This window comes from Bradysia coprophila, chromosome III (genome assembly GCF_014529535.1).
Source record: "Bradysia coprophila strain Holo2 chromosome III, BU_Bcop_v1, whole genome shotgun sequence".
Classification (NCBI taxonomy): domain Eukaryota; kingdom Metazoa; phylum Arthropoda; class Insecta; order Diptera; family Sciaridae; genus Bradysia; species Bradysia coprophila.
Window position 1 is genome coordinate 1,694,555 of NC_050736.1, and position 26,918 is coordinate 1,721,472.

Genomic DNA, 26,918 nt, shown 5'->3' on the forward strand with positions numbered 1-26,918 from the left:
TTGTGTTTAAATTGAAGTTTATTGAATATTTTTTTATTAAATCTTTTGTATTGCTTCGATTAGACCAAAATGCGTTGAAAAATTCCTTTTCAACATGAAAAATGAAACGTTTAACTTATTAGATCCTAATAATTTATTATTACAGGCCAAGCAATACAACAAATTGTTGCCAACAATTCCAATAAATATTTTTTTATTTTTTATAATTTAGTCAATTCCATTGATACCAGTCGCATTGTTGAAAAAGGTCAGCAATTTTATTATTGGAGGATGAATGTGTCTCATGTCGTTTTCCTGGAAATTATTTTCAATGGCACGTCCGAAACATTTGTCGAATAATATTAAAAAAAAACAGGATGTTTTATTGCAATCAATGATAATATGTTACTCTGGGGAGAAGCGTGCCAGAGCTCATTATCACGTATCTTTTAAAAAGGACACGTGCAAATTACACAATTTCAATAAATTATTTATTTTAATTTTTTTTCGCCTCGCAGCTAATCGTTGTCACATAAGTCTGATGAATTTTTCGATCTGCTTTTATTATATGCGGTTCTATTTAATGCTATCTGATTTATGTTAAGCCATAAAATGGGACATTTTTTACACACACACATTATATGAGTAACGCCTAGAATGTCTATATACGTTAGAAGTAATTGTCTTTTATTGAAGTTGTAGTAAATTGTTACCTTTATTTAATTAACAAATTTGTGGGAAAAAGATCTGTTAACAATTACGTTTGCCGACTCGAAATTAGAAATGTCCCAACTCAGGTGAGAAAATAGTCATCTTATCACCTCCGATGAAACTTAGGAAGCATTTGTGAAAAGCGCTGAAATTTCCAACTTTTTTTTTCCCTTGGTTAACAAATAACTATTTCTCAGTTGTAGACCACTTTCGTAAATTAAAAAAATTAGAATAATTTCCGCATGTTGTAGGTGGAGTGGTCGGGCATACATTGAACACCTCAGAAAATCATTTTTATATAGATATCAATGATTTAAGACCTGTATGACAACACCAAAGTGAGGATGTCTTTTGGCAACAACTTCCCATTATAACAGATTTACAAAGATTGTTTTTTATTGTGACACTTTGGAAAACACACTGAAAACAACCGCAAAACGTTGTATATATCCTCCATCATATTGTTGTAATTGCCTTCCCATAATTTGGATGGAGTCTCAACTAGAAAACGTGTGTTCGTTTATTGTTGCCGTTCAGCGTTAAGTCAATTCAATTACAGTTATACTTGACTGTCTGTCAGAGTCGAGCTTTCATCAATAGAAGACTAACAAGCTGTTTAAATTTTATTCATTTTAGAGATAGAATTACACAAAAATTGTGGTTTCGGTTAAATTTCCAAGTAATTTCTTTGATTCATAAATATTTTTTGTTAACGGAGAAGATGTGATAGAGGCTACTAAAGGGAAAAGTTACTAAATATATGCAAACGTAGTAAAAAAGAGTAAAATAATTGCATCCGATGAAGATGGTGGTTATCTCACCTACAAATTCTGGGCTTTTTAGTTTCTGTACTTGTTATAATTTGAAATCAGTCATAAATTGTTAAATTAATCAACCATCGCTTAGAGAATTATTTTAATTAGTTTTTAAAGCTGTTACTTCTTCATTTTTGGTATTATATATATATATATATATATATATATATGTTATACTAGGTCGAAGTGAATAAGCTTCAATTACAAACGTAATTTACTATAAAATGCATAACTATAACATGCCATATAGTGTTGATGTAGTACATCAAATATGTTCATTCGAAAAGGTGTAACATTATAACAGCGCATACCGCATCGCATCCATAACAATCACATTGCTTTACTTTGCTTGTTAAAGAACATACTATCCTAGTCACGATATACATTCATTGAACAACACAATGGGTGTCGTGAGTATACCTTACATATAAGTTGTTGTGCAATATGTTCTACATTGTTACTTACATGAAATTTCCTTCATTGGTATTCTCGAGATGAATCCACAAGAGCAACAATGTTTCATGTTTATTTGTTTGGTTTATATAATTGAAGCTTTACCGTATATGGATAGATTATGTATACACGCGCTGACTTTACCATGCGGGAATGGGATTCTGTTGGAAATCGTACAGTAACACAATGGATAACCATAACTCCGAATCATATAAACTATAGCAAGTTATTCAACTTAAATTCCCATTGCTGTATCACACACAGTATGTACATATATATGTCACACACGGTACACACATATGAATTTCCGAGTGGCTTCACTATGACAGAATATAGAAAATATTGGCAGTGAAGTATAAAAGCAAAACGCGATGCGGCACGCAATTTGACAAATGGAATTTTATTACAATGCGAGTTGTTTTTATAAATGGTTCTCTTGTCGTGACAAGGAATGTGTCATTTTTAGATTTATTGGCATTTTGTCAATTAGCTTAAGAGCATGAATAAAGGAATTTGATGGGAGACATCAAAATCCGTACAGATTTTTCGTGCACACGATCGAATGCATAGACTCAGAAATTTGACCTTGTAGGTACATAGCATGTTCATGTGGAAATCGATTTGTTCATCCCATCCCAGTCTTATTTACCACTCGTCCAGGATTGTCCATAAAAGTAAATGATGACTTTCTAGTGAACGGATCGAGCAAGTTTCTAGCAAAAGTTCAAGGACATCGCTACCATCTACTACATCATGCATGCTAAATACATATTTGCAGCTTTGTTGCTTTGTACTACGACACGATACCATAAGGACTTCATTGGTACCCAAAACTTGGCTATGTCACTGCAACGTTCTGGTTCGAATGTTGTTAGATCCTATTGTTAACCCATTTGTATTCTTCGAATTGTTTATAGAAAATACGAATGTTGAATAACACATTAAGCATCATGTTTCCATTGATTGTATAACTCAATGTTAGATTTATAGCATGGAAATTCTTACACACAATAGACGTCTATACGTGTGGTATAATTAATCGTTTATTTTACATACAAAGATTTCAAGCATAACCTTAAACAATGGTGTTATAGAACTTTTGGGAGACTATCAATCAACGGACCAAATAGAACTCCCTGTGTGTGTTACCAGTTTATATTGAAAATATTTTTCAAAATTTCAATTTATTTATGTTCAACAACCATTTTTATTGTCAGGCCAATATTTCACCAAACGAATGAGGGGTGGTGAGACATTGTTTATAAATGCACCGCTGTGCATGCACGGTGTAAGAATAATACGAACATTGTTGGAATATATATCATAAAAGATACGATCAAAGTTTCAACTTAGTATCAAGTGTCCTTAAAACCACATGCAATTGAAGATGTCTGAAGTCATACTTAAAAGCCATTGAACGGTGTGTGTATATATTATATGGTATGGTTTTGAGAGCGGCATAATCTTTAGTTGCCTGCCTGTTTATATAATCCATGCAGATGTGTTGATATTTTCTTTACGACAATAATAAAAAATGCTAATAAAGCTTTAAGCGTTACCATTTCGGAGGAAGAAAGCACCCAGGTCGTAATGAATACAATTTGCAATTTTGTTGTTATAATGTGAATTGCTCGGAATTACTTGAATTCGTTTGAATTTTCGTATAAAGTGACAGCAATTAGGGCGCAGTGAAAGCTCATACTTGTATGAAGATTGTAAATTTTATACTATTTCCACCAGATTTTCTCACAGCAGCAATTCGATTTCTCGAAAGAGTGTACAGAATATACGCACGCCGATTTCCATAAATTTTTAACAAGAATTTTTGTTACAACGGCACCCGACAACAGAAAAATGAAAACTCTGAAAAAGTGAAAAGTAGCACACAACAGAAAAAAAACAGCAACTAGAAGTGTGTTGTAATATCTCTTGAAATTCCCGAATAAATTGCAGTTGTAAAAGAAATAAAATAACGGAAAATACGATGGGACTTTGGTATGTTCATGTTTATTACGAAATACACACACAAGCATATACCGCCATTTGAAGTTGTTTTTCAAAATATTTTTATGTCGCTCCAATTTTCGGTCTCTTTGTTTGAATATTCCCCGAATTCGTTATTATTACGATTTTTATCGTGCCATTAAACAAAATAACAATTTCATACTTCACTAAATTAATAATTAAATTTATTTCCATATTTTTTTCTCTCTGTGTTGTTGTTTGACATAAACTTTCTACTTTTGATGTTTTTAGGGTTTTTCATTCGGTTGAGTGTTCCTTTCGAAAATATTTACTCTCGTCTCTTGTACACGGCAAACAACCGCATCATCCCATATTCTACCTGATTATACTTAATACGGTAAACATGCGCAACATATAAAACCGTTACATAAGAAATTTATATTATATAAAAAGTGGAAATTCTTTTCGTATTCCCAAATTTCATAAACTCATATATAACACAACCGTAACACTGTATCTCGCTACTCATCTCACTTTTTTGGCAGTTCCTGTTTGGTGAAGGGATAATGTTATTGGAAAGACACAGATAGCTAAATGTTATGCTAACTTCGGAGAAAGGGTATGAGTAATTGACTGGGATTATAAAACGGATTAAAAAGTAAAACATCAAAAATTATTTTGTACACGAAAGCTTACAGTGTCTTCGTAAAATTTATGAAAAAATTAAATTAATTTTTCACTCAGGTATTTTGGAAATACTTTAGTAAAATTGCAATTACCCTTCAATGAGATGCTGGTGGTGGTATTCCAAAAAAAGAAATTGCCTAAGTAGACTGTAACCGCCGATATTGAATTTGATGTATATTACAGATGGGTAATGATTTCAGCAAATGATGGGATTAGCACAGAATTTATAATTTATTTATGGGCATGTTGTGTACGACATCTATTTTGTATAATACAACAGGATATTGCATACAATCCAAAGAGACACAGCGAAAATGCTAAAAATGAGACAAAAATTCTTGCAGACCTAAATTCCTGCTTTGTTCTACTGTGAATGGAAGTTTTCTGAATTTCTAAGTGGATTCATAATTTTTTGTCAGCTAAACAAAGTTTTACATCAAAAAAAGAACAATCGGAATTTTTTTGATTTTTTTTTTACATATTTACGAAGAGAAGATTTAAATAAAATAATTAAAATTGGAAGACATCTACATGCAATGACTAAAAAAACTCATTTCCCCGACAGCTAATGATATACCTGATAATGAATACAATAAATGGTAATATTGAATCCAATCATTTTACATGTAATTACGTGGGTCATTAAATATGAATTTACACATTTCCTAGAGCGCTTCCACTTTTTCGACAATTCGTAACCCTTAATATTCAGTTTTATCAATTAAAGGCCAAATACCAATCGGAATTAATGTACCTACATTCATTGATAAATTGTAGGATCAAAATGGGCCCAGTGGCGGATTGAAGTCCAATTAAAGTTCACATTCGAAATAAGCTTTCTCCGTGTACACTCCGTTTTCTTCTCTCTTATCGTTTCTAGTAAAATTGGATATAACTTAATGAAATTAGTTACATTAGTTAATTAATTTTTTACAACCATAATGTGTTCCCAAGAGTTAAAATCCAAATAGTTTTCTGCATATCAATTTTTAAATGAGCCAAAAGTTAGGGCCACGTGGATAATTTGTTAAAGATTTCTTTTTTTTTGAAAATAAATTAAATGAAAGAGTGCAGAATCATCTAGCCTTAAGCATATTGTTTTTTCACACAAAATTAAGACGAAATTTCAGGCGCCGAATTTTCCAGTCAATCCATCTTTTTAGGATGGTGTCATCGACCTAAAATTCGCATATATTAATAAATACCGTTTCATGTCAAATTAATATTAATGATTGTAACAGTAGTGCTTGCTGTTGGTACTGAAAGCTTTAATCCGCGACTGGTGATGTCAATCCATTCAATCCATTTCATATAGGGTATTAATAAGTTACATAAATTATGAATATGACGTGGGCTTAATGTTCATATTAAGATATGTGACTATTTTAACGTTTGTTAGTCTGATTCAAACATTTCCACTAAGGTAAATGATGGAGAGTTGACCTAAATTGACAAAGCCAAACTTTGAACTTGAATTTCTCATCGATTTTGGAACTATGTTACATGGAACCACTTTTATTTGAAAGATTTATCTTTTGTTTACTTAATTAACATAAATTTTGTTAATTATTGAAGATTTCGTTTAACAAAGTTAATTAATTAATAAAAATGCAGAGTTAACCTACGTGAACCGTGAGTTGTCCGATTTCATATAAGTTCAACAAATCGTGAATTGGCCCATATACAAACGTCATAGGACAACTTGCGGTTTATTGGATGGTGAGTTGACCGATCATTTTTTCTTCATACAAATTTACACGGACGACTTAAGATCACTTTTCCACTAGGTTAACTCTCCATCATTTACCTTATATTTGATTGAACACCGAGAACCATTTATTGTTTCCAGATTATTAACAGCCTTTCACAGACGGTAAGCATCTATTACTTCATTTTTGACCTACGTAATTTCAAGAGATTAATTTCATAGTTCATTTTTATGCTCTGTGGTAATCTTTTACTTCATTTTTTTAAAACACATTTTTTTTATAAAACCAAATTAGGCAGAGCGTGTCGTTTATTACTGAAATTGTTGTCGATAACAGATGATAGTCACAAATTTTAGTATATTTCTTCGTCATGACATGACTAAATGAACTAAATTTATCTTGCAAATTTCCGGAAAGGCAATGTGGGTACTCTTTATATCGCTATTCCATTTATTTTTTTAGGTAGACATTTTTTGCATTAACCATAGCACTGTCAAGCACAAGCACCGAGAGAGCCTTTGCATTAACCCATTTCTGACTGAAAAATAATGGTGACATTGTGAAAATAGCACAAAAAACGAAACCACAAAAGAGATCATTTGTTTTTGTGCATTAATTTAAAGGGCTTTCGGAATAAAATTTGTTTTTAAATTCACGTAGATGCATATTACAGACTGAGTTACTAAATGTGTTCGTGTTCCGAAAATGTGCCTCTGCGTGTTCTTTCATCCTTGTACTGCCTTTACTATTTCAGTAGTAATAGTAGATTACTATACTAGGGAAGTAATTTGATATCTCTTATCCTATCGCCTTCGACTCGGACATATACAAACTCTGTACAGAAATTAACTGTTAAGAATCTTGTTGCTCAAAAACACATCGCTCGTATCACAAAATTGTGTCCTTGTGTAATGAATTACTTTCGCAGCATGCAATGTAATCTACTAATATATGAAATATTAAATAAGCCTCTTTGTATGAGTGGGTCGATGTTATCTTTTTTCTGCACAATAGAACCAGTGGGACAAAAAACGACATTCACTTGTTGACCTTAACCCATCAGTAAATTTAGCTACAGCTACCACAAATCCGAGATTACAATATTCCTTTCGCGTTTCTCACCTGAATTCTCAAAGGACTGTGAAAAAAACGTGAACCTTGGGGCGCCTAAGTTGATGAGTTATTAGATATTTTACTTAAAAAAATATTCAATTTCAATTTCTTTTACGTCACGTTTTTCTATGTTTTCATCACTTTGATGGTTGATATATTTAAAATCAATCAATCCGTCAGAGTATCCATTATCAATAAGAAAAAAATTGTTAGAATCGAAAAGTCCAAAGTTTCATTTGCATATCATGCTTTTTGTAATGTATTAGCTTCATTAAATTGAACACATTACGTCCCAAAGTTTTTGAAAAATCATAACCATCATCCGTGTCAGAAATTCGAAAAGTTGTCTTTGTATGTACCATTGTACCACACGTACAAGTACTTGGAATGCGAAGGTCATTGATTTCTATGTTTGTGTTCAATCATACGCCCTTAAAAATACATTCATGTAACACTTAGCATAATAGGCGCGTAATGGAACTGTAACCTAGTTTTCTGCAAACACATAGCCACTGGGGCACAACGAATATTTGACAGCATTATTAATGACCAAACATTGACTCTAGAGAACAATTTCACAATTAATTCAGCATTCAATGGATTTAAAAAAATGGCAAATTGGCCGATGACACCATGCACAAAACATACGAAATCACTAACTCGCCCCATTCAAATGTGTTACACATAAAAAGCACATTATTTCAAAATGCGCTACTATTCTGGTTGCTGTCGAAAAAGAAGTTATTTAGATATGTGATGTTAGGGTGGTTCATTATTTATAAAGACCCGAAGCCATGTGTGACAAGGTGCTAGAACGAAAATCAAAGAGTATGCAAAGCTAGACTGAAATTCATTCATTTTTTCATCGATGAATTGAATATATATTTCAATTTTATAGTTCATTATCAAAAATGCGATTTTGTATCAGTCCGAGGTTCCAAATTTTTATTTTGACGAGTGGGTACGTTATGGCCCGACCCGAAGGGGAGGGCTGTATTCCCACTCGTCAAAATTAAAATTTGGAACCTCGTATGTACGTACAAGGCTTTACGTGCTTCTGGTCGGTAAATGCGAAAAATGTACTCAAAAAATTGCATTCACCGACCAGAAGCACGTAAAATATAAAATCAGACCACCCTAGCAAGCGATGTGTTCATAATACAGATGGTATAATTGAAAATGATGTAAACGAAGTTGAATTTCGAATTTGGTGCAAAGCAGTGCAACTATATTAAACTGTGTTTAAATAGCATTCCCACATTGGTTGGCAGTTACCACAGGCGACGCTAAAAATGTATCTGTAATATCATGGTGTCATACGTGCAGGTCACTTGCTGGAAAGTTGGAACCAAAATAATTCCAAATGTATTGTAATCTTGAGATATGGATGTATGTACAGCTGTTATTGACAAAAATGTTAATAGTGAATGACGATCTCTAGGTAAGTTTTCTTTATAGCGAAACGTAATTAAGAACTAAAGAAGTACTAGATTTGGTATAAAATATTATGCGATGTTTAAAACAAACGGAGTAACATATTGAATCGTTGTGTGGCGATACGCTTGCCGTTTTTAAAAGATTAAAGGTAATTATAATTAAGTGCAGAGTGTTTTCCGTCCATGCGAGGAAATGCTATAGCAAATATTTGAGATGCTCATTTTTCAAGAAAATATGCAACTTAAACGTAGGTATCATATCGGTTGGAATATACGGAATAAAATACAATTTTTATTCACATCCGATATATGGCATAGCCTAAAGTTATATTCTCCAAAATGCCATAAACATCACGTATGTACACAAGGTATGGGCTTCGTTCATAAATATTAATAATTGTCAGTCGTGCATTTATGGATATGGTGTTTGTTTGGAATATTTTAGCATCTAACCAACTGGAAAAAAGGCATTGGGTAGAAGAAACTAAGAAAAAATGTTTATTGAAAAAAAAAACTCGCACAAAAAATGATGCAGTGAAATTCGAGTAAATTGTAATCAAGCGAGAATCGAAAAGATTTATACGCGTGTCTGCACTCCATTAGGATATATTGTTTAATGTAGGGAAAAAAACTCGACATTAGTTTTCATGATGTGAAGCCTGTATTTATACGTAATAGAAACAAGAAACTGCCTCACATTGTCTGCCAATACGCTTAATTATGGGAAAAAATATATCTCTGTTCGATAAGCCTACAGATACTTAAATCTTTTTCCCGTAAATAATACCATCCCCGGAATCATAAAACAAAGCAAAATGACACTACGCAAATCCCTCTTTATCACCTGTCTTATGATTAACGGCACCGAACAAGAACATTCCCATCACCACCAAATTACTTCGAAAATATTCATAATATATTCTACTGCGTAACATCTTGTTCATCGTACCATTCACCCACATTATATTACTATCCAACAGCATTAGCAAAAAAAAGGCCAATAAATTGCTGGTAAACTCCGCATATGCCACAAGATATTCCATTTTGTTATACACTTATATACAAAAAAGAAGAAGAAATGTTTCCAGAAAGAAGAGGAAAAAAACTACATAATGAAGTCGTCTTTATATAAGAATATACCGGAAAAATCCTCGATATTTTGATGTAGCACTTTAGTATAAAATTGATGCAACCATTACCACAAAAACCGTTACACACTCCCACCCCATTAAATGACATTATTCTTCCCTTTTTCGTCCTTACACACCAAATCTTTTTGATAAAAGAATATTTCTCACTCAAGCTATGTGTGCTGAAGAGGTCGTCCTTTATATATACATTATTATAAACGAATTTTCCATTTTCCATGTCACATAGTTCATCTCCATTTCGATATCGTTGTAAAAACGACCCGTTTCTCTTTTTTATTATTCTTTTTTTTTCTTTACACATTATATAGATGTGCCTTGTATTGTGAATTTTCCTTTTATTTCATTTTTTTTCTGCTGTCCTCGCTACCGACATCTTTTAACTATGCAAATTATGCAACATAGAAGAACATAAGTTTTAGATGGTCGTTAAATTCGAATTTATACCACTTTTAAAAGGTTGGCCGGGATTAAATTTTATATTCATGTAAAATTTAATATTTATCATCCATGCTGCTACACACATGATGTATGGATGGGTTTTAATTAAATTTATATAGAAACCAATGTATCGTACACTCTATTATACGACTCGTATATGTGACAAACCCCATTGGTCGTGCTGTGAATATTATGTCTCGATGTCTCATATGTGTGTAATATTGTTATTATATATAATTCATTCATTACAATGATCATATGTCTCGGCTACACGGGTAGTTATTAAATTCGAAATTTAGATTAGAGTCGTTAATAAATACAATTTCAATATTGTGGATGTTGATATAATGTGAATTGTTTGTGGACACAAGAAAATAACCATAAATTTGATTGAATAATTCAAAACCTGATTAATTTGTCACGTCTCGTCAGTTGACCATTAAATCGAGAATTTTAAAAAACTTACTTCAGTAGATGTTAAATTTGAGAAATTTTTCTCAATCGGTCAAAAAGAACTTCTTTAATTAAGATTTTAAGGAAGGCGCGACTTCTTTTAAATCGACACTTAAATCGCTTAAGTTTTTATTAATTAAAATTTTTTTGAGATTAACACAGTGGTCATTATAAATTTAAAAAAATAAACAAACAAACCATTAAACACGAGATCTAGTGCAATGATGAAAATCGTCTGCGGAAACAAAACTTCCACTACATTATATATCGTTCACACTCAACCGTTCAACGACAGATACAGAAATATTCATTATGAAAATGAAAGAAAAGAATAATTAAAAATTGAAGTTTTTTGCTCCATTTTTACATTTAGCTTGATTATCTATTTATTGCATAGCAAATGAAAATGACTTTTTACATTATTAACCCAGCCGGCCCGGCAGGCATGCATATCAGAAGTTTTACAATTGGATCTAGCACTTCATATAACAATCATAATAAACTAATACCAATATTTCATTACACTAAAACTGACCTAACATCAAAAATCTCAGACAAGCTTTGACTAATGGGGTCCTATATGACAGCAAAAAACATGTTCAAATAAATGAAGTAAACAATTTGAAATCGCTTGAAAATACTAAGACCAAATTAATGAAGTAATAGATTCGATTGTGAAACAATTGCAATAGACAACAAATGATGAGGAATTTATTAATTCTACGGATGTCGTCGATACCGAATCAATCAAGCAGTAAAACATTTTTATTTTTTATTAACTGTTTCCTAAAGCTTTGTTCTAACAGCTATATTGATTGAACTGTAGATAAGACCGAAAGTATATTTAATGCATGAAATGGGTCTTTGATGGTATCTACATATATTATAGAATGACGGAACTGAAGGCTTGATAGAGAAGCAGAATTCTACATTTTTAATGTGATAAAAATATCTATCATTTGATGTTACATCAATACACAGTTCATTCAGCTCCATACGTTCATTGTTGAGGTTCATGGCGTATTCTCTTGCTATTCTATTCTGATTTCTTTTTGTGTCTCGTATGGGAGTTAAACTAATTTGATTACTTCCCGATAAGAAGCGACGATAAAATTCGTTTGATGTTTATGGGGAATTTTCAATGGTGTTCGACTTTGAAATACCCACACGAAAGATATGCGGAGTGGTAAAATAATTCTGCAGGGCAGAACAATAAAGCCTACACAATCCTAGTAAATATTTCGTATGGTGTATATATATTCGATATTCAAACGGGTGTTTGCGTCTGAGAAATAAGGTTTTGAATTGACGCAATCACTTCAAATAAGACATCCGGCACTCGAGTTCATATTAAAATTTTTAGATTCACTGTAAAGATGGAAAAATGTTTTCTTTTTGAACGTTTTTGTCATTTTTCCGTGATCTTGGGATTTATACACATAAAGGAGTTGATTTAATTCTCTGCTATTTTTACTACTATTTTGCGGTTTCCGCGTTCCTGAAAATAGTTTCAAACTGTAAATCATAAAGGAATATGCAAATTAAGTTACTTTATCCCTCTATGCATAACGTCATTGAGACTTTACTTTAAACTATAACAAACTACTCTTTAACTGCTTCGCTGCTACGTTTCTATTTGACAATTGACAAAATATTGCTCACTCAATTTTCAACGTGACTTTCATTAGTTTATGCATCATATTCAAAATGTTTTACGCAAAGAGTAAGGGAATTAAGTAGAATACAGGATTTAGTAGGTAAAGCTAACTTAAAATTTCTCGGTTTGTTAATTTCACTTCAGCCTGGTTTAAATTGTAAAATCAACACAATGGAAATGTTCGGTGGCTTATATGTTATGGGTTATCTAAGTTATCTACGCCTTTCTAGTATATCTGCGGAAGTGTGGAGTCTGTAAGTGTATGAAATACAAATCAAAGTACATTATTCAGTGGGTTTTAAGTCAGTGTCCTCGGAACGCAACTGGGTGCACAATGTGCACTGCACATGGAACCAGCAAACTAATGATCGTTGCTAATTCGTCACAACTTCGAACAGCTGGTGTAAAGTAGAGTTATAAAGCCAACGGATTTCTTTGTTGTTCAAGCATATCAGTGGTTTTACCATCGGATCTGTTACGTCATATGTCAGTATTTTCAAGATATTCATTTCAAATCTTTTACTTCATTTATTTGAACATACTTTTTACTATTACATAAAATATTAGTGGCAGCTTGTCGTTCATTCCTGAAGTTCTTATCGAAAACAGATGAAGCTATTCGTAGCAGGTTAATGAACTTGTCCTCGTTTTTTTTAGAAAAGCTCGTTGTTAGATGCAAAATTCCTATTTAACGCATGCTGGTAGTTGCACTGATGGCGACAGCGCTGCATAGCACTCCGAAAATCTATATTTTTGCAACGTTTTGTATTTATAACATCGTGGCTAGGTGACCATTGTTGATCAACGACAAAAATCAGTGACAAAAATTGATTTGAGGCTAATAACATTATTAATGTCTACCATTTCTCCGAAAGCTATAGTGACTCTGTATAGCAAGATAAATGTTATAACAAATGAAGTTCCAGATTTTATTTCAGTATGTCGAAAATACTTATATCAAAACGAATGAAAGATTCGATAACTGTCCGTCTATAAATGGTTAACTGGTGAATCGTTAAAAAACTGCACTGTTCCAAATAAGCTCGCTGTTCATTGAATATTCGTGATAACGGAAATAACTTTTTTTTACAATTGACAAAGGACTTTAATTGAGCTTTCATTAGAGCCTGCGATAAAATTAATTGAATAGCGCAATTAAGCTACCAGATATTTGTTACTTTTAGTGGCAGACATCAGTAACGGTTTCAACAATTTGTAGTGCAGACGTTGGAAAACGTTTCGACTAAACAAACAAGCAATTTGAATTGTGCAAATACGCTGGTTTCAATTAATTTCAATGTTGAACCAACGCCAAAACACATCCTTTACATTTGTTTCGTTCATTTTGTGCAGCAATTTCTCTGTACTTTTTTTTTTTTGGAAAAGGGACCATGGTGAGCGATCACCATTATTTCCTGTTTAATTGAATATTATTCGCTTTTAGCAAATAGCCGCGTCGAGTGAGTTATGAATGAATGTGTAACATTTCAACACAGTATTCCATACTCATCTCGACACCCGTTCTTACTGAGACGTAAGTAATAAATGGAAGTTTGATGTTTACCAAGTATTTTATAATGTGAAAAGTACACCGCACACTCGTGCCTGAAATTCGGTCAACTGTGAATCATTGCACGACTCCTTCTAAAACTGAAAATGAAAATTTATGTTTGAGTAGGAAATGCTGCATTCAGCACTATACCTTAGGCTTTGCACATTAAATCCATTTCCACCCGTATTACACTGCGGTACGTGTGTGTGAATTCTGTATCGCATCATCATGTTTGGGAACTGACTGCAGCTGACTGTTGAGTTCATATTCTCATAGTGGAACACAACAACAGTTCAAATAATGATCAGGGTTGCAATTAGTTCGAATTAGTTAAGTATTTTACATGCAGTTAAGATAAGATGCTTATTTGATGGTATATTTTAGCAACAAAGGGTTTCAATCGCTCGCATTCAAGACACTTAAAATACATTTTGAATGAAAGTTAAAACCAAAGAATGAATTTGCGACAATTTTTTTTTCATTGTTTTGAAACGGGTGAACAACTAGTTGAACTGGCAAATTGGAAAACAGACATCTATATAGCAGAATCCTCTGCTGCCTACCTACAGCCCTGAAATATTGTTACTTCAATGTAGATAATGTAGTGACTGCAAATCTGACAAATTGCCAATTACAATTAAGTCTTGGTAAACACATTTAGAGTTGTATTCATCACTCAGTTTCGTTTCGTATAATTAATTCTCTAGCGAATCTCTCCAAAGCAACTCTATATTTGGTGTGAATTTTAACATAGGTACCCTATTCAGAGAATTCCATTTTGTTTTTGTTTTTTTTTTTTTTCAGAAGCATATATGGTGCTCAGTCTCATACCTACACAAATAATTTTTTTAGTAATGTGAAAATACTTGCAACATTTTCATCAGCTAAGGGTATCGGGATGAAATGTAAGCAAACACACGAATTGAAGAAGCGGTTTAGTGTTTGCGAAACTTATTTTTTTGTTTGAGGTAGCATAACTAGTACTACTTTCTGTAAATATAAAACTGTTAGGTTGTCGTGACAAGAACTTATTACATTTGTCTGCAATTTTACGTTCTACCGCAATTTTGTGCTTTAAAATGTTGCAAACATTTGGTTTTCTTCGCCATAAACTGTACTCCATCGTCATTGAATAACCCGATAGTTCAAACTTTTGTATTTTCTTTAAACAAAAAGCGATGAATTATTAAGTACACAGCTATATTTTAGGCACCAACTTTCTACTTAAAAAAGTTTTTCCCTCTGAATTATTGCAAATTTCACTATTTTCGAATTTAAATTGAAGTTTATGTGTAAAGCGAATACTCTTAAAAAGCTTCAATATGAACAAAATATCTAATTTTATTTATAGCCAAATCTCGAACTTGTATTTTATTATTGTAACATAAAATTGATTGATTCGATAAAAAAAAATGTTTTTTAGTTTTACCATGGTTTGTTGTTTTATACGTTTGTTGTTCAGATTTATTTGTGCGCAGAAAATCCATTTTTATACAGCTGCATTCTGCATGCCAAATATGAAATAAAATAAAAATTTCAAAACCACACATGCATGCATAGAAAAAGAGTTTCAACTACCGTCTGACTTCGGATTGCAGTAAAATCCTCAAAACAAACATTCGTTCAGTTAATTTATCATAAATAATTTTCCAGTTTGTACGTGATTTTTCATTGTTCCCTTTCCAAGGAAAATACAAACATTTCAAGTTGAAACATATCATTCGATGGTTTTTTAACGAAACATAAAAGTGTCGTAGGATTAAAAGACTTTGCAGCAACAATTGCACAATAAATTTTCTTGCTATTTGTTGTGTTGCTTGCATCGACCAATTGAAAAAAAATAGCGCCATTAGGGAATGGGAGTCTTTATTCTAAGCTTTTCATTCGGATGCAGTGAACGGATGCATCTTCAGTATTTTTTCGATTGATCTATGCAAGCAAGACAACAAATTGCAATTAAAGCTACACCACAACTATCAACAAATAAATTTTCTTTTACCAACGACACAACACTTATTTCTCTCTCGATTATGAAACTTCCTTCACCTTATCTGTACGATAAATCAGTACGACACAGGGCGCTCATTTGATTTTGCATATAGAAGAGTCGCTTTTTCTTTAAATATACATGAAGATAAACACGGCAGATCTAGAAGCTGATTTGTACTTTTGCAATCATTAAATTTTTATTTGAAACGTAAAGTTACAAAACGGATTTGAACGTAGGGCGAGGTAAAAAAAAAAGGCAAACGTCAGCCGGATCACTAGTAGAAAATCGTGCTTCGACGATGGTAATAAAGCATTGAAGAGGCGTTCGAGCGTTGAATGGTCAGTGATATTTTCTGATTTGTATATATTAATGTGATCTTCATCTGCTATCACATGACGGCGACAAAAAAACTTGACAACTCTGATTAATGCGTTTTTGTATATGAAAATCAATGTTAAAATAAATGAAGTAAAAGATTTCGCATCAATCTCTTTTTATTATCTATCAAAGGAAGTGATAGAACCGAAAGTGCTGCTGTGATGATGTTCTAAATAGATGGTAATTTACTTTGCCGTCCAATGAAATTGTTGGTATTTTTATCTGCCGATATACCCAAGTAAAATTACCAACAAAAGTGATGATATCCTGTGAAAAAGCTATAACGAATAGCAGACACAACATGAAAGCGGACGTTCTTGTAAAATTCTCTGTAATCCGACGATGACCGAACAATAGCCGTTTACATATTAAAGATAGTTTAGTCTTTGTGTGGCATTTCGTTGATCCGAGGCGAAGCCAAGGTCAATAAAAACTCGAAATCGTGTTTTTTTTAATTTAGCCCGTGCATGCGTCGAAAACCGTATCTTTTATATTTCAATCACTACTTTCGTTTTCCTGTGTTTATTGACCTCAACTTCTCCTCGGGTGAACAAAAGTCACACGAAAACTCTACTTCTCATGTTTTATCCCTAGTTTAAAAAGAAGTTAAAAGACTGTGGTATTCTGAAAGCATCGGAGGAAATATGTTTGTGAAAATTAAAATTTTTAACCTATTCCCAAAGCATCGTAAAATCTATAATAACGAAAGGTCTATCAGAATCATTTATTATTTCTCTATTAATCTATATTTTGGCTGTGCTTTTTGATCGTTTTTTGCATCTCCAGATTCGAGACGTTAAAGTGAGACGACCGATTCTAATTTTAAAATTGTGTTATGCTTCCTAGAAAATTTTATTCACAAGAATTGCAAAAAATGGAAATTTTCTGCCAATATTTCATCAAGTTTTTCCGTGGTTAGTGCTATATAAGTTAGTTTCTTCGCAATAAACTTTTTTATTTGTAATGTGCCCAATAATAAAAACATTTTCAAATTAACTTTCAGATAAATCTTACGAAAGAAAATATTTTTATTGTGAAAGTTTATTAAAAAGTTTTAGATTTTTTTTATAATTTTGTTGAACGATTGCTACTTTCTTCACCGCCAAACCAGTCACAGAATAATTTTTTTCTTCTACTTGTTATATTCAACAACACATAAGAATCGTCCTCCATAATAATTCAAAGTTCCGCAAAGAGGTTTTTCTAATAATTTATGTTTAACAGTAGAGAACTCAGAATCTCGGAATTTAAGCGTGTTATAGGAAACGATATTTTTACTTTTAAATATAGACTAAAAACTATGTCAGCAACATAAATCTTACTTTTATGTGGATGTCGCATTCTATTAAGAAGTAAACAGGATATAGTCCGTACATACGCATAAGCTTTGGTGTTTAACATATTACAAAATAATAAGAAACATCAGGGATAATTTATTATCAAAGTCTCTAGTTTGGTGTGTTCGTCTCGCATAACTTACATACGATACATGCGAGAGCCCGAACAGGAGGGTAGAAATTCATTGCTAAATGGAAAGTGTTTAGTTATTTATACGATGACTTGAGATAAAAATAGAAGTAAACAAGACGATGATATGGTGAGTTATAATGTTACGGCTTTCGATGAATCAAAAGAAGCTTGAACATAAAAAGTGAATAAATTTTTGAAAGAGTTTCTCTCTTTATGTATACGAAATGGAATAGTTTTTCCTTTTGAAATAAATCATTTTAAAAGGGTCTATTCATTCAAGTGTACTCAGTACATGTTTATTTAATGTTTTCCCGGGATCGTCGAAGGCGTATAAAGATATTTTGTTGACCAATTTTTCCTAGACGATTTTCACATAAAATATTCTTCAAGCACGCTGTTAGCAACGATATTACGTGAATCCCGATTTGGTACGATAAACAAAAATATTTTTCATAAAACATTGATTTTTGTTACGTTGTTAAATCTACAAAAACAAAATTGAATTTTTAGTAAACTTTCACACAATTTCAATTACTACATTTCAACCGAAATAGAAGACTATTACCACAACAAATTTTCGTTTATGGTCGGTCATGCACTACATGCTTTACAACCATGAATATTTATTGAATTTTCTTCTTTTTTTGCTGTACATATTCCCATCAACTCTAGTGTTTCACATATTTTATTCCACTGAACGGAATGATACAGTGGTTTAACATGCATTCGAAATAGTTCAAGATTTATCGTTGAGATTTTCCATTTTTTTGCTGGTTTTATTTAGACCATTTTCTATAATTCCATAAGCATACCAATGTTACATCATTGAATAAAAATTGTTCGATGTTCGAATGTTTTGAAGTGGTTTGAAATTGTGGCTGCATAGCCTCAATCAATGCATTATGGAAAAGGATATTTTCGAGAGGCAATAATTTATAAAAAAGCCATAATTCCCAACATTGAATTCTATACAAAAATATACGGACGAGGGTTTGCTATGTTCATGTACGATGAGTTTATTTTGACAGCCACCAACACAATAGCTAGCATCAATATATATACAAATATTGAAGTACTTGATGTTACGTCAGAATTTTCGGAAATTGTTCCACACATTGTCGAGGAGCCCTATCATATAACCATTGTTGGGATTTCGTAACATTTCTCTATGAGCTATAAAGACGGAAGAATGAAATCATTGTCGACCAACAACCGATGGCGACTGATACTAATATACGAAATTGTGTTAATAGACTTATTTGCTAAACAACATCTATACAAAAAGAATCCCAGTTTGGAAAAGTGCTAGTGCATCCCTACATACAATATGTATAATGTGAAACCTACGCTAAAGAAACTCGGCTGTTCTGTATGGAAAACTCGACATAATGTTATCTCCTTCGACAAAATATGTAAATTTAAAATACATTTTATGCCAAAAACACCGCCAGCACTCTGTTGTAATCTTAAGATGTTTTTCAGAGGTCATATTTTTCATTGTTAAGTGTGTACGTGTACACCGTTATATACGGATCTGCAGAATGTTCGCCTAAAGGAATAAAAAGAAGTAAAAATAAATTTCCTTCTGAAAGACCAGTTAAACTATGACCTGAATGATGATTATCGACAGCTAAATTCAATTATGGAAACTGAAATTCAGTTAGTGACTAGTGAATCTAGTAAATAGTAAATTGGTAAAGGCTATAGGTAGTTGTCAGGTAGTTGAAGGAAGTGGAAATAATAACTAGATTACGAAGTCTTCTCCTCTAACTATTTCACCTAATTTTCCTTGATTTGCATTTCATTACCAGCCTCTGTTGTTAGTCTGTTACAGACGACTGTCATCTGTTATCGACAACGACAGTAATAATAATCGAGAAGCTCTGACTAAAGAGGTCTTATATAGCAAAAAACATGTTCAAAACAAATGAAGTAAAAGATTTTTGAAATAAATCTTGGAAAATCTTCAATCAAATGATGTAATAGCTCCGATAGTAAAACTGTTAATATGCTTGCCATCTGTGGCAGGTTAAAAAAATCTAAGCCGACACCTTGCAGATTGCAATCTTTGTCTACCAGTTTACTTATTTATTGTTGGCTGCAACACATAGTTAGAATGTGTAATGTAATCTACATCTACTCTAAAAATGTAGAACCGTTTCCCGCAGCTCCTGAGTAATTTGTGTTTGCAAAGTTTATTTTTAATGAGATTTTTTGTGAAATATTCTCGGAAAATTATAATTCAAATGAACTACAACTATGCTAATTCCTGTGATATTCCGAAAGGTAGGAATGTCTGTGTTCGTTATGCATGCAAACTATTTCTAAATAGAAATGTAATCTGCGAAAAATGGATCCATGGAATGCTTATTTCCATTTTAATATGCATTTTTGTTAATTAATAAGTAGTTTTGTGAAAATGGAAAGAATTTATCTTAGGTCTGGTAGATATCAACGTGTAAAAATGATGTACCGACCATTTTCTCTTTAAACGATTTTACAGTTTTATTCATCGACGAAATTTTAATGATGAAACTGTAAATTCCTAAGCCGTGCTTTACAAGGTGCCTTCCAGAATATATGACTCGTTACACTTAGCACCGTTAAATTCAATCCAATGTTATCCTTCAAATATTTTATGTTACGACGGTATAAAAAAATGTTTTAAACTTTGAAGCAATAATTTTAGTAGAGTTTGGACAGCCATTGAAATATGCGTTAAAAATAAAATTTGAATTTTCCGAGCGTAGTTGATAGGGGAAGCAAAAAGTAAATTCAGAACTTATGGGGTGCTAGCTGTTTGCTATATCGGAAAATCAAATTAATGGAAGTAACATTTCGTTTTGCTACACTGAAATTGAAAATTCAATTGTTATCTGGCGCCTAATAAAAAATGAATTTATGGCTTCAACTTTTTCGGTAGGTCACGCAATGTAAATCATTTTCTTAATTTAACGATAACACAATCCAACGACATATAAATTGCCTTTCGTTTCATCTACAAGACATTTCCATTTATTCAATAAAGAAACAAAAGTTTGCTTAATGTTTTCGACTGCTTCGAATGTTTTCGTTATTAAATCGGCAAAAATATTTCAAAGTTCATTACGAACTAATAAGCCTCTTGGATTTTACTTTTGGCTTCTACATGGCAATAACCTATGCAACACCTGCAAAATGCTGAAAGTCTTTTATATCCGTTCAATTATAACTTACACATAACTACCACATTAAAGCTCTTATGACTCAAAAGTTTAGTAATTGATAGAACAGCAAATAGAAATGAACTGCAAAGTTTTTACGTGCAAACTAAATATACTTCAACTTGTACATTACATATGTGTAACTTGGCAAATGTGTTCCTTTGAATTAACATTATAATTTAGTTACCGGAACGGAACATGAGGCTTTCTTTAGATGACAAATTACACTCTACTTCGATAAAAATTGGTTACTTTTCTGCTTTCACAATTCATGCTCAAATGTTGTAATTACGAAGTATACTTTATGCTATATGCTATATCATCTGTTATTGATAACTGCGACAAAAATAAGCGATGGCTCTGTCTGTTTTCGTCTTGTAAAGTTTCCGTCTTGTATAGTTTCCGTCTTTGTGCTAAAATTTATGAAGTAGTAGATTTTGTTTCAATCTGCAGAGGTAACAGATTCACAAACTGCTAGTTAATAAACTAAAATTGACTGATTTTGGGTTCAGGGTATTCGAAGTCAGACATAAAGTAAATGTTCATTTCAAATTTCGACCCATTTTAACCAACATTGCAGAAATCAAATTTCATATCTCAAATAAACGAATATATCGATAGTATGTCGAGTTTGTTGCGTTCAACGTCAAAAATCGAATTTGTGTGTCGATTGAGAAATAATTTTGTGTTCAGGTCTCCGTGGTAAAGTAATTAGTTTTTCAATCAAACCAATGTCTGTCAAGCAATATGCCAAATTTCCATCCTGATTTCCATCAGTTACTTATTTCATGGTCATTCTATTACTTCAATTATTTTCAGTTACAGTTTACATCGACTTAATTTTAAGCTCAATTTTTTTAAATGTTAACGACGATAATATTCCACGTCTTTTTAGTGAGTTAAATAATAGTGCATTACTATAATATAAAACTATAAAATCGTTGATTTTTCATTAAGGTAAAATATTAAAATCAATTTAAATGAGGATTACGATTGTCCGTTTAACAAACAATCAAGAAAATAGAACAGCGGGCATCTCATTAAATAAATATTTCATAAAATGATGAACGAAAAACTATATAAACCAAAAATATAATACGAAAATGTTCAAAATTTGGGTCAAAAACTCGTAATAACTTCATATTATGCTCTATTCATGTTTAAAATTCATTCTTCACACTTTCTGTAAATTATTCACGAACATAACCTCTCCTATCACCATATCGCCCATATCGTCATGAATATCCAAATGGAATCGTATTACACGAATTTGATAGACACATAAAGAACTCCATTCAAATCGGCATGGAAATATATAAAATGTAAAGAAGGATGGCTATGATGTGATTTCTGTTGGGTTAACGGATGTACTAATCCTTCATAACAGAAATACAGAAATGAGTACATATAATAAAATGTCGAGCCGACCCTTACGCGTTATTTAGTTAGAAACAATCTTAATTTCATACGATCGTTGAAACTCATACCGAAATCGCTCCAACAACAATAACCGTTCCCCGGAAAATATACTTAACAAAAGAACAATCACGATACGTATCAGTTTTTTGGTAAAATTAATTTTCAACATAGTTCTGTGGCAATCTTGATAACCTTGTGTAATAAGAGCCAGTTCGTAGCTGGAGTCCGGATAAGTCAGAACAATGGCGAAATGGGAAACTTTATCCGAAGTGAAAAATAAAAGTTTTTTTTTAGATCGTTACAAATAATGAGTGAAAGTCTTCGCTAGTAGAATGAATAATAGCAATGTATTGTAAGTAAGTTTGTCGCATTTTCTGCTAATTATATTCGATAATGAAAAGCACACAGAACGATTGTAGGACTAATGAAATGAAAGGTGTAAACAAAAACCGAATTATTTAATCATTATGTTGAGGTGGCTTAGAATGTTAGCTCGAACATTTATATTGTGAAGATGGAATGTGAATTTGAAAGAGAACGAGCAAAAATAAACTGGAGCCATGACCATTGTACACAATTAATGGAATTAATTTGAAAATAATTGATGCTAAGGAAATGAGAAAAAAAAAAGTTCTGTCGTGACAATCATAAATTATACCAACTCTGTGTAAAAGTGAATCGAATTGACTGAATTGTGGTTTGGATTTTTCTTCGATAACATTGAACATTGTGGGGTCAAAAAGTATATAATACAATTCACACATAACAACACACACATTATACGTCGTACACAATAGGGGGATAGGAATCAAAACCACTCACCTTTTATTTTCGTATGAAGCATGATGAGAATAAATCCAAAATAGTACACTCGAAATCGATATAACATTTTCACAATTTTTTTGATATTCTGTTGAGATAGATGTAATAAAAACAGTATTCACATAACAACATTATATCGAAAACCGACCGGAAATTGTATTGCATATTTTGTTGGTGCTGGATGATGACGGAAAAATATATCACCAACACGAGATATTATATTTTTTTGGTCGGAATTTATACGGAGAAATATGCTGTTTTTCACATTTTCATTTTTAATTTAATTTTTTTTTGTCAGCCACCGCGCACATATGTAACGAACACCAAAGAAAAATGATAAATAAATCTACCGTTTTTTTTGTATTATCAGAGGCCAACACAATGTAATTTATTATACGTTTTTTGAAATATAAAATCCGTTCTTAATCACTCAACGTTGAACAAGCAGAAAATAGAACCCATCACATCTGTCTTGCATGTTAAATACAGTTACATGAAAAGTTGAACACTTCCAACAAATTGATATAATAATCCATAATCCATACACAATTTCATTTCATTAATCCCATATGTCGAACATGGACATTTATTTTTCATATTGCTTTCACTGTAAAATAATCCGTTGGAACAAAAACATTTTCAATTTCACCTACATTTTTTTTACAGACATAAACGCGGTTGCGTTTGCTTATCAAACTTAGAACGAAACACTCCGTACGATAAAATGATTTTTTTGTTAAAATATTCTTCAATTACACATGTATCCGTTGACTAACCGCATCCAACTAAGTTATAAGAAGATATTTTCTGCATTATCCACCACTCACTCCTGTGAAATATAAATTGTCCCACACACCATATATCGTGTATAACAGATAGTCGAAAGAGAGGTGGAATAAATTTTTATTTTCCACAGAAGAAAAACTCAATTTTCCACGTACCATCCAAAACGTAAAAAGAGAGATTCGTTAGCTTTTTGAGAGACCGTACACAATCGTTCGGTTCATTCATAAATACAATGCGTAAAAGCTTCGATCGTGTCTCTTGGCTTTTATTTTCTCTCTTAGTAATCATCGTGTTTACACGAAAATGTTCTCGTTGAATCGGACAATAGACTATTAAAGCTCACTCTCGTCTGCTATTAAAGATATTCAAATTTGATAAAATTGTGTGTTCGTTTGGGATAAATGTTGGCTGTATATACACGCTGAAGACATCTCATTTCTCAGAGGTATTATAGTGTGCCATTGTACCGTAATATCAACAAAAAAACCAGCATTCTCTCGTGTTTAAGTATCACTTTGGTACATGGGGATGCGATGTTTTTTCTTGCGAAAGACGCGCAGGGGTGTAACTTAGAACAACTTTTAATGTCGCTGCCGTAGAACATTTTTGATTTTTGTACCAGCCCTGTTGAATGGTCGTTCAAAAACATCGAATCGTTTTTTAATTTTCTGGATGTTATAGTTTTCGGCAACAACGATTTTCTGTTAAAGTAACTTTTAATTGTCTTCGGCAATTGCCTAAAATCGATGGTATTTTACGACAATTTTTATGGTAAAGTGGTACACCCGTGGAAAGACGAGAAGATGTGTGAGAAAATAAATTAGGATTTTTTTCCCTGTTTCCAGTCTAAATGCAGAGAAGACTGGTTTCAGTCGCCCACACCGATTACACAAATATATCGCTTGTGATTAACAGAATTTTATGCCGCATTGTTGGATTGCTATTTATTTTAGATATAAAGTTTCAGCAACATAAGTTTTTGAATTTATTAACTCAATTTGTGGTTGGATACTTCCATTTTTGGCCATCGTATCGAAATTTCATAATTATTAAAAAGCTTTCATTAGCTATTCACAAACATTTTATATTTAATTAATGCGAAATTGGCGTTAGATAATAATGTCTGTTGAATATTGATGCCATTCGAATTGAAAATTGAATGGGGTCGGGGAGAATGACAGTGTTATCTATTCTTAAATTTTTACGCGCAAGAGATACCTTTTATAACATTGTGTCATAGGAAGTGTAAGAAACAAACGTCGGTCTTTTCCAAATTTTGATAACAAAAGAGTTAAATGATAAGCTTACGATGACGCAGTTATGGAAATTATTTCATGAGTCAATGGAAAAATTTATAAATTTTTATTTCCGGTCAAATGGGTCCTCAAACATTTTTAACGTTCTTGGCATACACAAGAAATCGCACAAACAACCCAAGACGAAGCAATTAATTTTTAAATATTTCACTAGATATATCCAAAATACCCTTACTTAATTCATACAATATATAAATACCCAACAACGTCCTTTGAAGTACTGTTACGTGGAAATGAAATTCACATGTTGAAGATTTCATCAAACCATTTATAATAATCTTCCAACATGCGAATGTACAAAACTCCATAATGTCATCAAAATACCCTTGTTTACAAATAAAAATTCCATCTTTGGTAGTGACATATTCAAAAATGTGACTTAAAATAGCATGAAAATTGTCGAAATAAATTCCGACTATCTTAATATTGCCTGCCTATTGAATTTTCCACTTTTCGAGTTCTTTTTCCCTTCGGTTTTTATTTTAAATTTGATTTCAGTTTTTTTTTTTCATCAAATTTTTTAGTTGAATTCAGGAAATTGATTTGGCATGCTTATCTTACGTTGTATATATATTGTTATATGCGAGTAAAAGAACGTCGATATAAAACATACGTAACTGCATATAACAATGACATGCCACAGAGAAAATGAAAAAAAGAAAGAAAAAGAAATGCAAAATTCAAAAATATGAACGAAAATTGGGACAAAATATTCATAAACAATAAATTTTCGGTTTGGTTATGTGATATTTCGACGCTGAAACATACATGATTCATGAACGTTCACTCTTTTTCGACATTTAGTATATAAAATTTAAGACGAACGGGTAGAATATTGTAAATGAACGGTAAAATATTTAAATTAATGTTTGCAAATCAAATGCTATATATGTTAAGGCGTTATCGGAATACTGTTTCGTTTAAACATATTCTAAAATCAATATGGGAACCATACGAATAGCACAGAAATTGCATTTATTGCCATCGACGACATGAATAATAAAGTAAACGATTTATAAGGTGTCGTAGCACTTGCTTTTTGCTGTAAAATTTATACGGTAAAGCATTGTCTGTAAGACGATATTGGCAATTTAACATAAATGTGAGCTCCTCGAACGATATTTTCTTTTAGTATTTTATTTATTACATTTATTTCGCTGATCCATCGAAGTTATTTCCTTTACTTTCTTCAGAAGAAAGTTCCGTACTTTGTTTTGTGATGCATAATCGAAAATTATATAAGGTAACCAGCGATTTTGTCTTGTATTTTACTTGTATTTTAAAGATTTATCTTTTGTTTACTTAATTAATATAAATTTTATTGATTATTGCCGATTTCGTCTAACAAAGTTAATGAATTAATAAAAATGCAGAGTTGACCTATATGAATCGTGAGTGGTCCTATTTCACATTTA

The 26,918-nt window shown here is 32.0% G+C and overlaps 1 protein-coding gene across 2 annotated transcripts in view; it reads right to left on the reverse strand.

Annotated features, from left to right (window-relative positions):
- Positions 1-24,211, reverse strand: part of LOC119077426 (zwei Ig domain protein zig-8) — a 170,598-nt gene extending 146,387 nt beyond the window's left edge. The window contains exon 1 of one of the 2 annotated variants that reach the window (XM_037184651.1): positions 23,402-24,211. In XM_037184651.1, the coding sequence (XP_037040546.1) occupies positions 23,402-23,468 (67 nt within the window). In that variant the 5' untranslated portion in view covers positions 23,469-24,211. The remainder of the gene's footprint in view (positions 1-23,401) is intronic. The other variant, XM_037184643.1, reaches the window with a different exon arrangement.
- Positions 24,212-26,918: the final 2,707 nt, after the last annotated feature.